This window comes from Coregonus lavaretus, assembly GCF_964263955.1.
Source record: "Coregonus lavaretus genome assembly, chromosome: 28".
NCBI classification, from domain to species: Eukaryota; Metazoa; Chordata; class Actinopteri; order Salmoniformes; family Salmonidae; genus Coregonus; species Coregonus lavaretus.
The window spans coordinates 40,619,779-40,636,372 of NC_140015.1; the positions used below are offsets into that span (position 1 = coordinate 40,619,779).

At 34.4% G+C, this 16,594-nt stretch overlaps 1 protein-coding gene across 1 annotated transcript in view; it reads left to right on the top strand.

Annotated features, from left to right (window-relative positions):
• Nucleotides 1–322: 322 nt before the first annotated feature.
• Nucleotides 323–16,594, top strand: part of LOC311103282 (multidrug resistance-associated protein 1-like) — a gene marked incomplete at its 5' end in the record, with an annotated part of 40,203 nt that continues 23,931 nt past the window's right edge. The window contains one exon of the mRNA XM_084144813.1: nt 323–340. Within this exon, the coding sequence (XP_084000939.1) occupies nt 323–340 (18 nt within the window). The remainder of the gene's footprint in view (nt 341–16,594) is intronic.

Here is a 16,594-nt window from a genome sequence, read left to right on the forward strand (position 1 = left end):
GTGGGTTGTAGACTCCGTCTCATGCTACCACTAGAGTGAAAGCACCGCCAGCATTCAAAAGTGACCAAAACATCAGCCAGGAAGCATAGGAACTGAGAAGTGGTCTGTGGTCACCACCTGCAAAAACAGTCCTTTATTGGGGGTGTCTTGCTAATTGCCTATAATTTCCACCTATTCCATTTGCACAACAGCATGTGAAATTTATTGTAAATCAGTGTTGCTTCCTAAGTGGACAGTTTGATTTCACAGAAGTGTGATTGACTTGGAGTTACATTGTGTTGTTTAAGTGTTCCCTTTATTCTTTTGAGCAGTGTGTTTGGATATGAACTCAGACAGCCAGGTATGTTGTACAGAGGGTAGTCAAGATGTATTTTTGTTATGTGTCTGCCTTACCTGTGAATGATTAGGGCTGCAAAATTCCCACATATTCCAGAAATCATGGTTAGAAGATTCACATAATCAAGCAGGAATAAGCAAGAAATCCAGAATTCCAACTGGGATTTTCTGGAAATCCTATGATTTTTTTTGTTTTAGTTACTGGAATTATTCAACCCTATGAATGACGCTGTGGTTTTGACGCTGTGGCTCTGGTTTTTAACCCATACAAGGTGACAAGTGTTTTAACATATTGTGTATGGCGGCGCAAGTGTAACATTTATTTGGCTAGGATAAACCAGTGGTTCACAACCTTTACTTGACACCACCAAGTACTGTACACCACGCTCTGCCCTATACCCCTTCATGAGTATTTGACCAGTAAGCCTATGGTCTCATGAGTATTTGACCAGTAAGCCTATGGTCTCATGACTATTTGACCAGTAAGCCTATGGTCTCATGACTATTTGACCAGTAAGCCTATGGTGTTATGAGTCTTCTCAAGTACCCCCTGTGGATAGGCCAATTACTCCCCCCAAGGGCTCTAGTACCACTGGTTGCGATCCACTGGGGTAACTATGCTTGAATGATGAATAACCTTGCCTGAGATCTGAAGACTCGTGTTAGCTCTCTAGGGTAATGCCTTGGCTTTAGCTCAGTGAGATAACGCGTTCTAAAGGCGCTCAATGGCCTGGGTATATGCGTTTGAATACCTGTTTGATAATTCTCACCCTTATGTTTTGGGTATTGGTTGGTTCATTCTGTGATGTCAGGCTTGTGTCTGAAATGCCACCATATTCCCTATAAAGGGCCCTACTTTTGACCATTTAAAAGTACTCCGTCACACGAGCCAGTCAAAAGTAGTGTACTGTATAGGGTGCCATTTTGGACGCACTCAAATACTGTCCCACCTACGTTGATGAACAGCGCGTAGTGGCTTATATCCTGTTGGGTGACGCTTTGTGCCGTACTCTGAGACCACAGTGTGATCTGACCTTATTGAAGACGTCTCTCTGTATCTTTCTACTGCTCATGTACTGGTAATACACCTCAGCCCATTCAGTTCTAGCCAATGATGTAGCGTCATAGACTTAATGTCAAACAACTCAAGTTTAGCCCCAACTACCCACTAGGTCTAAGGCAAATGTAGTAGTTCTGAAACTGTTGGATACATTTACATTTACATTTTAGTCATTTAGCAGACGCTCTTATCCAGAGCGACTTACAGTTAGTGCATACATTATTATTTTTCATACCCCCTGTGGGAGACGCAATATGGTAACTAACACCTCCACCTTGTCCTCTGATTAGGCTAGGTGAAGTATTCACCATGTTGATACCTATCCAATCCTTACAGATTTACCAAGTGCCCAGAGCTAGGTATTATTATTATTATTTTTAAGTGGGTTTGGTATCGGGGAAACTCAAAAGTGAAAGAGCAGAATGTTGTTAGTTGGCTGCTTAGTTCAGCTCAGTACTTCTGCCACCCAGGAGTGTAAAAGTAACCAATTTTGTTTCAATTCAGGAAGTAAACTCACACTTTTTTTTTCATTGAGAGACATTTGGAATTGGAATGTCAGTTTAGTTTCAGAATTGACTGAATTGAAATGGAATGAATGGAACTGAGCCCAACCCTGAAAGTAACCTTTGTTCTGTGATGAGGGAGACATATGACTACTTCAATGAAGGAAATGTGTTTTATGTTACAAAATACATGTAAGAAAGGGTTAATTCACTTGCTTTGGGTTCTTACTTTTTCCCTATAGGGTACTAATAATATAGGTTATAAGAAATAGAATGTTTGGTGTGTTAAAATGGGAGTGGATACCTATGTGTGACTGTTACTGCGTGTTGCTCAGGGGTAGAATGTATGAAGCAATATCATATCATTTGAAACGTTTGTAGCTTTAAAAACCTCACTGTGTGGATGGGTGTGTCTTGTTTCTGTGAATCAGGAAGTCACAGAGATGGACACCCAATGAGATGTCATGTTGCTTTGTGTAGCCACTCACAAGCTTCTGTACAAAAATATACACATTTGTTTTTCGTGAAGATGTTTTCATCCTGGGATGCCTCTTCCTGTATCTGATAAAAGGCATGTTTGGTTAAATGTGTCTCCGTCCCAACTGTCCTCAATAAAACTGACTTAGTGAAAGTGCCGTCTTTTGCTGTTGAACAAAATCCACAGACAAGAACACAAGATTGTGGGGATTGAAAGTAGTTTATAGCATTTATAATAGATATTTAGGTGTTTTCACAAACAATTCAACCTGATGTTCATTTTAAAAACCCTTGACCCTGAATGGTGCTAAAAGGCATGTGGACTATTGTAGCCTGGGTACCAGTCTGTCTGTGTCATCATGAGTTACAATGAGTTGACATGATGGCACAAACAGATCTGGGATCAGGCTAGTTTGATTGTATATGATTGTAGAATAAGCAATATAATTTTATGTGAACCTTTATGTCAACGTAGTAGTAGTAGTAGTAGTAGCAGTAGTAGTATTTGTGTGTGTGTTGGTAAGGAACTCATCATAAATGAAAACAAAGGCAGAGGACACAGCCTAATATTTGATTGAATGTATCTAAGAACGTATTGTCCGTGGGTTTGATGGTTTACTTTATAAAACTCAATTCACAATGAGATTCCCAGATTATTAAATGAGTTTCTTCTAAAATATAGCCACTGCTAGAAAAATATAATATAATAAAAGTGCATAGAGAAAAACAATCTTTAGTGTCTATAACTTCAGATATATATTAAGACCTCTGCCATAAGCTATAACCTCAGATATATATTAAGACCTCTGCAATAAGATATAAATTCAGTTTAAAACAGCTCACACGGTACTTTGTGACATTTTGGTGACACAATCCAAGCTACTGTCGCAGACAGGTGATGCATAAAAGGGGGCGGGGTATAAGAATATCAGTAGGGATGGGAGGAAGGGGAAGGAAGAAGGGAGGAGTGGAAGGAGGAAGAAAGGAGAGCGGGAACAAGGGAGGGATTGAGGGAAGGAAATGGAAAGATGGATGGAGGGAACTCAGGGAAGGAGAGAGAGAGAGAGGAGGATGGACAGTGTTTAAAAGGAGGGGTGTCACTTTGTCCCTCTACTCTTCTGGCAGGGTTCCGTTGACGTCCTCCGGAGGCGGGGTGGACGAGAACAGAGGCTCCTCCTCTTCTGGAACGTCGTTTGTGTTCTCAGAATTCCCAACATTCCCTCCATTATTCCCAGCTCTGCTCCTCCGGCTCCCAGTCCCACTGAGGCTGACATTCCCAATGCTCCCCACGCGACGAGGACTGCTGCTGAAAGATGACTCCCCTCCTCCTCCTCCTCCTCCTCCTCCTCGCCTGGGAAGGACGGGAACGTCGGGAAAATAATGGAATTAGAGGTAGAGGGAAGCGGCAGAAGAGAAGGAAGGATTGGAGGAGAAGAAGAAGGAAGATACCAGAATCAGACTTAGAGGGGAAATGAAATGAGTTGAGTTAGAGCTATAGTTGTTTTACAGAGCCAGGTAAGAAACACACGTCTCTGGATGGTTAGAGTAAGACCTTCAACATTGTTAAAGAGCTGGAAGAAAAGGCTGCTATAGAAGAGGAGGGTTTAGAGGTGAAGGCAGGGGATGAATGGGAAGATAGGAGTTTAAGTTGAGGAAGAGATTGAGGAAGAGTTTAAGGTTGGGGAAGTGTTTGAGGAAGAGTTTGACGAAGGATTTTGAGGAAAAGTTTAAAGGAAGAATTTGAGGAAGGTTTAAGGAAGAATTTGAGGAAGAGTTTGAGGAAGAATTTGAGGAGGATTTTGAGAAATAGTTTGAGAAAGGGTCATCAGCAAAATAAGTAGAATTGGCTGCGGAGTTGCTGTAGATGCCCAAGTAAAGTAATGATGTTGTGAGGATTAAGTTGATGCCCAAGTAAAGTAATGATGTTGTGAGGATTAAGTTGATGCCCAAGTAAAGTAATGATGTTGTGATGATTAAGTTGATGCCCAAGTAAAGTAATGATGTTGTGAGGATTAAGTTGATGCCCAAGTAAAGTAATGATGTTGTGATGATTAAGTTGATGCCCAAGTAAAGTAATGATGTTGTGAGGATTAAGTTGATGCCCAAGTAAAGTAATGATGTTGTGAGGATTAAGTTGATGCCCAAGTAAAGTAATGATGTTGTGAGGATTAAGTTGATGCCCAAGTAAAGTATTGATGTTGTGAGGATTAAGTTGATGCCCAAGTAAAGATGATTTAGCAAGAGGCAGGCAGAGAAGAGTTTGAGGGCTAGTTAATATCTAAAGGACAGGTTTGAAGCGGTGTCAGAGTCAGAGACAGAGACAGAGACAGAAGAGGAAGAGGAAGAGGAAGAGGAGGAACATTAATATCATCTACAGTCTGGTTTTGGCTTCTCTTTGGTCGTAGTGTTATAGTATCTACTATATACAGGTCAGGTGTTATATTATCTACTATATACAGGTCAGGTGTTATATTATCTACTATATATAGGTCAGGTGTTATAGTATCTACTATATACAGGTCAGGTGTTATAGTATCTACTATATACAGGTCAGGTGTTATAGTATCTACTATATACAGGTCAGGTGTTATATTATCTACTATATACAGGTCAGGTGTTATAGTATCTACTATATACAGGTCAGGTGTTATAGTATCTACTATATACAGGTCAGGTGTTATAGTATCTACTATATACAGGTCAGGTGTTATAGTATCTACTATATACAGGTCAGGTGTTATATTATCTACTATATACAGGTCAGGTGTTATATTATCTACTATATACAGGTCAGGTGTTATAGTATCTACTATATACAGGTCAGGTGTTATAGTATCTACTATATACAGGTCAGGTGTTATAGTATCTACTATATACAGGTCAGGTGTTATAGTATCTACTATATACAGGTCAGGTGTTATAGTATCTACTATATACAGGTCAGGTGTTATATTATCTACTATATACAGGTCAGGTGTTATATTATCTACTATATACAGGTCAGGTGTTATAGTATCTACTATATACAGGTCAGGTGTTATAGTATCTACTATATACAGGTCAGGTGTTATATTATCTACTATATACAGGTCAGGTGTTATAGTATCTACTATATACAGGTCAGGTGTTATAGTATCTACTATATACAGGTCAGGTGTTATATTATCTACTATATACAGGTCAGGTGTTATATTATCTACTATATACAGGTCAGGTGTTATAGTATCTACTATATACAGGTCAGGTGTTATATTATCTACTATATACAGGTCAGGTGTTATAGTATCTACTATATACAGGTCAGGTGTTATAGTATCTACTATATACAGGTCAGGTGTTATAGTATCTACTATATACAGGTCAGGTGTTATATTATCTACTATATACAGGTCAGGTGTTATAGTATCTACTATATACAGGTCAGGTGTTATAGTATCTACTATATACAGGTCAGGTGTTATATTATCTACTATATACAGGTCAGGTGTTATATTATCTACTATATACAGGTCAGGTGTTATATTATCTACTATATACAGGTCAGGTGTTATATTATCTACTATATACAGGTCAGGTGTTATATTATCTACTATATACAGGCCAGGTGTTATATTATCTACTATATACAGGTCAGGTGTTATATTATCTACTATATACAGGTCAGGTGTTATATTATCTACTATATACAGGTCAGGTGTTATATTATCTACTATATACAGGTCAGGTGTTATATTATCTACTATATACAGGTCAGGTGTTATATTATCTACTATATACAGGTCAGGTGTTATATTATCTACTATATACAGGTCAGGTGTTATAGTATCTACTATATACAGGTCAGGTGTTATAGTATCTACTATATACAGGTCAGGTGTTATATTATCTACTATATACAGGTCAGGTGTTATATTATCTACTATATACAGGTCAGGTGTTATAGTATCTACTATATACAGGTCAGGTGTTATATTATCTACTATATACAGGTCAGGTGTTATATTATCTACTATATACAGGTCAGGTGTTATAGTATCTACTATATACAGGTCAGGTGTTATAGTATCTACTATATACAGGTCAGGTGTTATAGTATCTACTATATACAGGTCAGGTGTTATAGTATCTACTATATACAGGTCAGGTGTTATAGTATCTACTATATACAGGTCAGGTGTTATATTATCTACTATATACAGGTCAGGTGTTATATTATCTACTATATACAGGTCAGGTGTTATATTATCTACTATATACAGGTCAGGTGTTATAGTATCTACTATATACAGGTCAGGTGTTATATTATCTACTATATACAGGTCAGGTGTTATATTATCTACTATATACAGGTCAGGTGTTATATTATCTACTATATACAGGTCAGGTGTTATAGTATCTACTATATACAGGTCAGGTGTTATATTATCTACTATATACAGGTCAGGTGTTATAGTATCTACTATATACAGGTCAGGTGTTATATTATCTACTATATACAGGTCAGGTGTTATATTATCTACTATATACAGGTCAGGTGTTATAGTATCTACTATATACAGGTCAGGTGTTACATTATCTACTATATACAGGTCAGGTGTTATATTATCTACTATATACAGGTCAGGTGTTATATTATCTACTATATACAGGTCAGGTGTTATAGTATCTACTATATACAGGTCAGGTGTTATATTATCTACTATATACAGGTCAGGTGTTATATTATCTACTATATACAGGTCAGGTGTTATATTATCTACTATATACAGGTCAGGTGTTATAGTATCTACTATATACAGGTCAGGTGTTATAGTATCTACTATATACAGGTCAGGTGTATAGTGTTATATTATCTACTATATACAGGTCAGGTGTTATATTATCTACTATATACAGGTCAGGTGTTATATTATCTACTATATACAGGTCAGGTGTTATAGTATCTACTATATACAGGTCAGGTGTTATAGTATCTACTATATACAGGTCAGGTGTTATAGTATCTACTATATACAGGTCAGGTGTTATAGTATCTACTATATACAGGTCAGGTGTTATATTATCTACTATATACAGGTCAGGTGTTATATTATCTACTATATACAGGTCAGGTGTTATATTATCTATATATACAGGTCAGGTGTTATATTATCTACTATATACAGGTCAGGTGTTATATTATCTACTATATACAGGTCAGGTGTTATATTATCTACTATATACAGGTCAGGTGTTATAGTATCTACTATATACAGGTCAGGTGTTATAGTATCTACTATATACAGGTCAGGTGTTATAGTATCTACTATATACAGGTCAGGTGTTATAGTATCTACTATATACAGGTCAGGTAGTGTTATATTATCTACTATATACAGGTCAGGTGTTATATTATCTACTATATACAGGTCAGGTGTATAGTATCTACTATATACAGGTCAGGTGTTATAGTATCTACTATATACAGGTCAGGTGTTATAGTATCTACTATATACAGGTCAGGTGTTATATTATCTACTATATACAGGTCAGGTGTTATATTATCTACTATATACAGGATCAGGTGTTATAGTATCTACTATATACAGGTCAGGTGTTATAGTATCTACTATATACAGGTCAGGTGTTATATTATCTACTATATACAGGTCAGGTGTTATATTATCTACTATATACAGGTCAGGTGTTATAGTATCTACTATATACAGGTCAGGTGTTATAGTATCTACTATATACAGGTCAGGTGTTATATTATCTACTATATACAGGTCAGGTGTGTTATATATCTTAAAATAAAACATATAAGGTCAGGTGTTATATTATCTACTATATACAGGTCAGGTGTTATAGTATCTACTATATACAGGTCAGGTGTTATAGTATCTACTATATACAGGTCAGGTGTTATATTATCTACTATATACAGGTCAGGTGTTATATTATCTACTATATACAGGTCAGGTGTTATATTATCTACTATATACAGGTCAGGTGTTATATTATCTACTATATACAGGTCAGGTGTTATATTATCTACTATTTACAGGTCAGGTGTTATAGTATCTACTATATACAGGTCAGGTGTTATAGTATCTACTATATACAGGTCAGGTGTTATATTATCTACTATATACAGGTCAGGTGTTATAGTATCTACTATATACAGGTCAGGTGTTATATTATCTACTATATACAGGTCAGGTGTTATAGTATCTACTATATACAGGTCAGGTGTTATATTATCTACTATTTACAGGTCAGGTGTTATAGTATCTACTATATACAGGTCAGGTGTTATAGTATCTACTATATACAGGTCAGGTGTTATAGTATCTACTATATACAGGTCAGGTGTTATAGTATCTACTATATAGATCAGGTGTTATAGTATCTACTATATACAGGTCAGGTGTTATAGTATCTACTATATACAGGTCAGGTGTTATAGTATCTACTATATACAGGTCAGGTGTTATAGTATCTACTATATACAGGTCAGGTGTTATATTATCTACTATATACAGGTCAGGTGTTCTAGTATCTACTATATACAGGTCAGGTGTTATATTATCTACTATATACAGGTCAGGTGTTATAGTATCTACTATATACAGGTCATGTGTTATATTATCTACTATATACAGGTCAGGTGTTATAGTATCTACTATATACAGGTCAGGTGTTATATTATCTACTATATATAGGTCAGGTGTTATAGTATCTACTATATACAGGTCAGGTGTTATAGTATCTACTATATACAGGTCAGGTGTTATATTATCTACTATATACAGGTCAGGTGTTATAGTATCTACTATATACAGGTCAGGTGTTATATTATCTACTATATACAGGTCAGGTGTTCTAGTATCTACTATATACAGGTCAGGTGTTATATTATCTACTATATACAGGTCAGGTGTTATAGTATCTACTATATACAGGTCAGGTGTTATATTATCTACTATATACAGGTCAGGTGTTATATTATCTACTATATACAGGTCAGGTGTTATAGTATCTACTATATACAGGTCAGGTGTTATATTATCTACTATATACAGGTCAGGTGTTATATTATCTACTATATACAGGTCAGGTGTTATAGTATCTAACTATATACAGGTCAGGTGTTTATAGTATTAACTATATACAGGTCAGGTGTTATATTATCTACTATATACAGGTCAGGTGTTATATTATCTACTATATACAGGTCAGGTGTTATAGTATCTACTATATACAGGTCAGGTGTTATAGTATCTACTATATACAGGTCAGGTGTTATAGTATCTACTATATACAGGTCAGGTGTTATATTATCTACTATACAGGTCAGGTGTTATATTATCTACTATATACAGGTCAGGTGTTATAGTATCTACTATATACAGGTCAGGTGTTATATTATCTACTATATACAGGTCAGGTGTTATATTATCTACTATATACAGGTCAGGTGTTATAGTATCTACTATATACAGGTCAGGTGTTATAGTTATCTACTATATACAGGTCAGGTGTTATATTATCTACTATATACAGGTCAGGTGTTATATTATCTACTATATACAGGTCAGGTGTTATATTATCTACTATATACAGGTCAGGTGTTATAGTATCTACTATATACAGGTCAGGTGTTATATTATCTACTATATACAGGTCAGGTGTTATATTATCTACTATATACAGGTCAGGTGTTATAGTATCTACTATATACAGGTCAGGTGTTATAGTATCTACTATATACAGGTCAGGTGTTATAGTATCTACTATATAAGGTCAGGTGTTATATTATCTACTATATACAGGTCAGGTGTTATATTATCTACTATATACAGGTCAGGTGTATAGTATCTACTATATACAGGTCAGGTGTTATAGTATCTACTATATACAGGTCAGGTGTTATAGTATCTACTATATACAGGTCAGGTGTTATATTATCTACTATATACAGGTCAGGTGTTATAGTATCTACTATATACAGGTCAGGTGTTATATTATCTACTATATACAGGTCAGGTGTTATATTATCTACTATATACAGGTCAGGTGTTATATTATCTACTATATACAGGTCAGGTGTTATATTATCTACTATATACAGGTCAGGTGTTATATTATCTACTATATACAGGTCAGGTGTTATATTATCTACTATATACAGGTCAGGTGTTATAGTATCTACTATATACAGGTCAGGTGTTATATTATCTACTATATACAGGTCAGGTGTTATAGTATCTACTATATTACAGGTCAGGTGTTATATTATCTACTATATACAGGTCAGGTGTTATAGTATCTACTATATACAGGTCAGGTGTTATATTATCTACTATATACAGGTCAGGTGTTATATTATCTACTATATACAGGTCAGGTGTTATTCTCTTAGATATCTACTATATACAGGTCAGGTGTTATATTATCTACTATATACAGGTCAGGTGTTATATTATCTACTATATACAGGTCAGGTGTTATAGTATCTACTATATACAGGTCAGGTGTTATATTATCTACTATATACAGGTCAGGTGTTATATTATCTACTATATACAGGTCAGGTGTTATATTATCTACTATATACAGGTCAGGTGTTATATTATCTACTATATACAGGTCAGGTGTTATAGTATCTACTATATACAGGTCAGGTGTTATAGTATCTACTATATACAGGTCAGGTGTTATATTATCTACTATATACAGGTCAGGTGTTATATTATCTACTATATACAGGTCAGGTGTTATAGTATCTACTATATACAGGTCAGGTGTTATATTATCTACTATATACAGGTCAGGTGTTATAGTATCTACTATATACAGGTCAGGTGTTATAGTATCTACTATATACAGGTCAGGTGTTATAGTATCTACTATATACAGGTCAGGTGTTATAGTATCTACTATATACAGGTCAGGTGTTATAGTATCTACTATATACAGGTCAGGTGTTATAGTATCTACTATATACAGGTCAGGTGTTATATTATCTACTATATACAGGTCAGGTGTTATAGTATCTACTATATACAGGTCAGGTGTTATAGTATCTACTATATACAGGTCAGGTGTTATAGTATCTACTATATACAGGTCAGGTGTTATAGTATCTACTATATACAGGTCAGGTGTTATAGTATCTACTATATACAGGTCAGGTGTTATAGTATCTACTATATACAGGTCAGGTGTTATAGTATCTACTATATACATGTCAGGTGTTATAGTATCTACTATATACAGGTCAGGTGTTATAGTATCTACTATATACAGGTCAGGTGTTATAGTATCTACTATATACAGGTCAGGTGTTATAGTATCTACTATATACAGGTCAGGTGTTATAGTATCTACTATATACAGGTCAGGTGTTATAGTATCTACTATATACAGGTCAGGTGTTATATTATCTACTATATACAGGTCAGGTGTTATAGTATCTACTATATACAGGTCAGGTGTTATAGTATCTACTATATACAGGTCAGGTGTTATAGTATCTACTATATACAGGTCAGGTGTTATAGTATCTACTATATACAGGTCAGGTGTTATAGTATCTACTATATACAGGTCAGGTGTTATAGTATCTACTATATACAGGTCAGGTGTTATAGTATCTACTATATACAGGTCAGGTGTTATATTATCTACTATATACAGGTCAGGTGTTATAGTATCTACTATATACAGGTCAGGTGTTATATTATCTACTATATACAGGTCAGGTGTTATAGTATCTACTATATACAGGTCAGGTGTTATATTATCTACTATATACAGGTCAGGTGTTATATTATCTACTATATACAGGTCAGGTGTTATAGTATCTACTATATACAGGTCAGGTGTTATATTATCTACTATATACAGGTCAGGTGTTATATTATCTACTATATACAGGTCAGGTGTTATAGTATCTACTATATACAGGTCAGGTGTTTATAGTATCTACATATATAGGTCAGGTGTTATATTATCTACTATATACAGGTCAGGTGTTATAGTATCTACTATATACAGGTCAGGTGTTATATTATCTACTATATACAGGTCAGGTGTTATAGTATCTACTATATACAGGTCAGGTGTTATAGTATCTACTATATACAGGTCTTTTGTTCCAGGTGTTATAGTATCTACTATATACAGGTCAGGTGTTATAGTATCTACTATATATAGGTCAGGTGTTATATTATCTACTATATACAGGTCAGGTGTTATAGTATCTACTATATACAGGTCAGGTGTTATAGTATCTACTATATACAGGTCAGGTGTTATAGTATCTACTATATACAGGTCAGGTGTTAGGTGTGTATTATCTACTATATACAGGTCAGGTGTATAGTATCTACTATATACAGGTCAGGTGTTATATTATCTACTATATACAGGTCAGGTGTTATAGTATCTACTATATACAGGTCAGGTGTTATATTATCTACTATATACAGGTCAGGTGTTATATTATCGTACTATATACAGGTCAGGTGTTATGTATCTACTATAATAAGGTCAGGTGTTATAGTATCTATAATACAGGTCAGGTGTTATAGTATCTACTATATACAGGTCAGGTGTTATATTATCTACTATATACAGGTCAGGTGTTATATTATCTACTATATACAGGTCAGGTGTTATAGTATCTACTATATACAGGTCAGGTGTTATATTATCTACTATATACAGGTCAGGTGTTATATTATCTACTATATACAGGTCAGGTGTTATATTATCTACTATATACAGGTCAGGTGTTATAGTATCTACTATATACAGGTCAGGTGTTATAGTATCTACTATATACAGGTCAGGTGTTATAGTATCTACTATATACAGGTCAGGTGTTATATTATCTACTATATACAGGTCAGGTGTTATAGTATCTACTATATACAGGTCAGGTGTTATAGTATCTACTATATACAGGTCAGGTGTTATATTATCTACTATATACAGGTCAGGTGTTATAGTATCTACTATATACAGGTCAGGTGTTATATTATCTACTATATACAGGTCAGGTGTTATATTATCTACTATATACAGGTCAGGTGTTATAGTATCTACTATATACAGGTCAGGTGTTATATTATCTACTATATACAGGTCAGGTGTTATAGTATCTACTATATACAGGTCAGGTGTTATAGTATCTACTATATACAGGTCAGGTGTTATATTATCTACTATATACAGGTCAGGTGTTATAGTATCTACTATATACAGGTCAGGTGTTATATTATCTACTATATACAGGTCAGGTGTTATATTATCTACTATATACAGGTCAGGTGTTATAGTATCTACTATATACAGGTCAGGTGTTATATTATCTACTATATACAGGTCAGGTGTTATAGTATCTACTATATACAGGTCAGGTGTTATATTATCTACTATATACAGGTCAGGTGTTATATTATCTACTATATACAGGTCAGGTGTGATATTATCTACTATATACAGGTCAGGTGTTATAGTATCTACTATATACAGGTCAGGTGTTATAGTATCTACTATATACAGGTCAGGTGTTATAGTATCTACTATATACAGGTCAGGTGTTATAGTATCTACTATATACAGGTCAGGTGTTATAGTATCTACTATATACAGGTCAGGTGTTATAGTATCTACTATATACAGGTCAGGTGTTATAGTATCTACTATATACAGGTCAGGTGTTATATTATCTACTATATACAGGTCAGGTGTTATATTATCTACTATATACAGGTCAGGTGTTATAGTATCTACTATATACAGGTCAGGTGTTATAGTATCTACTATATACAGGTCAGGTGTTATAGTATCTACTATATACAGGTCAGGTGTTATAGTATCTACTATATACAGGTCAGGTGTTATATATATCTACTATATACAGGTCAGGTGTTATATTATCTACTATATACAGGTCAGGTGTTATATTATCTACTATATACAGGTCAGGTGTTATAGTATCTACTATATACAGGTCAGGTGTTATATTATCTACTATATACAGGTCAGGTGTTATATTATCTACTATATACAGGTCAGGTGTTATAGTATCTACTATATACAGGTCAGGTGTTATATTATCTACTATATACAGGTCAGGTGTTATAGTATCTACTATATACAGGTCAGGTGTTATATTATCTACTATATACAGGTCAGGTGTTATATTATCTACTATATACAGGTCAGGTGTTATATTATCTACATATACAGGTCAGGTGTTATATTATCTACTATATACAGGTCAGGTGTTATAGTATCTACTATATACAGGTCAGGTGTTATAGTATCTACTATATACAGGTCAGGTGTTATATTATCTACTATATACAGGTCAGGTGTTATAGTATCTACTATATACAGGTCAGGTGTTATAGTATCTACTATATACAGGTCAGGTGTTATAGTATCTACTATATACAGGTCAGGTGTTATATTATCTACTATATACAGGTCAGGTGTTATAGTATCTACTATATACAGGTCAGGTGTTATAGTATCTACTATATACAGGTCAGGTGTTATAGTATCTACTATATACAGGTCAGGTGTTATAGTATCTACTATATACAGGTCAGGTGTTATATTATCTACTATATACAGGTCAGGTGTATAGTATCTACTATATACAGGTCAGGTGTTATATTATCTACTATATACAGGTCAGGTGTTATAGTATCTACTATATACAGGTCAGGTGTTATAGTATCTACTATATACAGGTCAGGTGTTATAGTATCTACTATATACAGGTCAGGTGTATATTATCTACTATATACAGGTCAGGTGTTATAGTATCTACTATATACAGGTCAGGTGTTATAGTATCTACTATATACAGGTCAGGTGTTATATTATCTACTATATACAGGTCAGGTGTTATATTATCTACTATATACAGGTCAGGTGTTATAGTATCTACTATATACAGGTCAGGTGTTATAGTATCTACTATATACAGGTCAGGTGTTATAGTATCTACTATATACAGGTCAGGTGTTATAGTATCTACTATATACAGGTCAGGTGTTATATTATCTACTATATACAGGTCAGGTGTTATAGTATCTACTATATACAGGTCAGGTGTTATAGTATCTACTATATACAGGTCAGGTGTTATATTATCTACTATATACAGGTCAGGTGTTATAGTATCTACTATATACAGGTCAGGTGTTTATAGTATCTACTATATACAGGTCAGGTGTTATATTATCTACTATATACAGGTCAGGTGTTATAGTATCTACTATATACAGTCAGGTGTTATATTATCTACTATATACAGGTCAGGTGTTATATTATCTACTATATACAGGTCAGGTGTTATATTATCTACTATATACAGGTCAGGTGTTATAGTATCTACTATATACACCGTCAGGTGTTATAGTATCTACTATATACAGGTCAGGTGTTATAGTATCTACTATATACAGGTCAGGTGTTATAGTATCTACTATATACAGGTCAGGTGTTATATTATCTACTATATACAGGTCAGGTGTTATAGTATCTACTATATACAGGTCAGGTGTTATATTATCTACTATATACAGGTCAGGTGTTATATTATCTACTATATACAGGTCAGGTGTTATAGTATCTACTATATACAGGTCAGGTGTTATAGTATCTACTATATACCAGGTCAGGTGTTATAGTATCTACTATATACAGGTCAGGTGTTATAGTATCTACTATATACAGGTCAGGTGTTATAGTATCTACTATATACAGGTCAGGTGTTATATTATCTACTATATACAGGTGTCAGGTGTTATAGTATCTACTATATACAGGTCAGGTGTTATATTATCTACTATATACAGGTCAGGTGTTATAGTATCTACTATATACAGGTCAGGTGTTATAGTATCTACTATATACAGGTCAGGTGTTATAGTATCTACTATATACAGGTCAGGTGTTATATTATCTACTATATACAGGTCAGGTGTTATATTATCTACTATATACAGGTCAGGTGTTATAGTATCTACTATATACAGGTCAGGTGTTATAGTATCTACTATATACAGGTCAGGTGTTATATTATCTACTATATACAGGTCAGTGTTATATTACTACTATATACAGGTCACGTGTTATAGTATCTACTATATACATGGTCAGTGTTATAGTTATCTACTATATACACAGTCAGGTGTTATAGTTATCTACT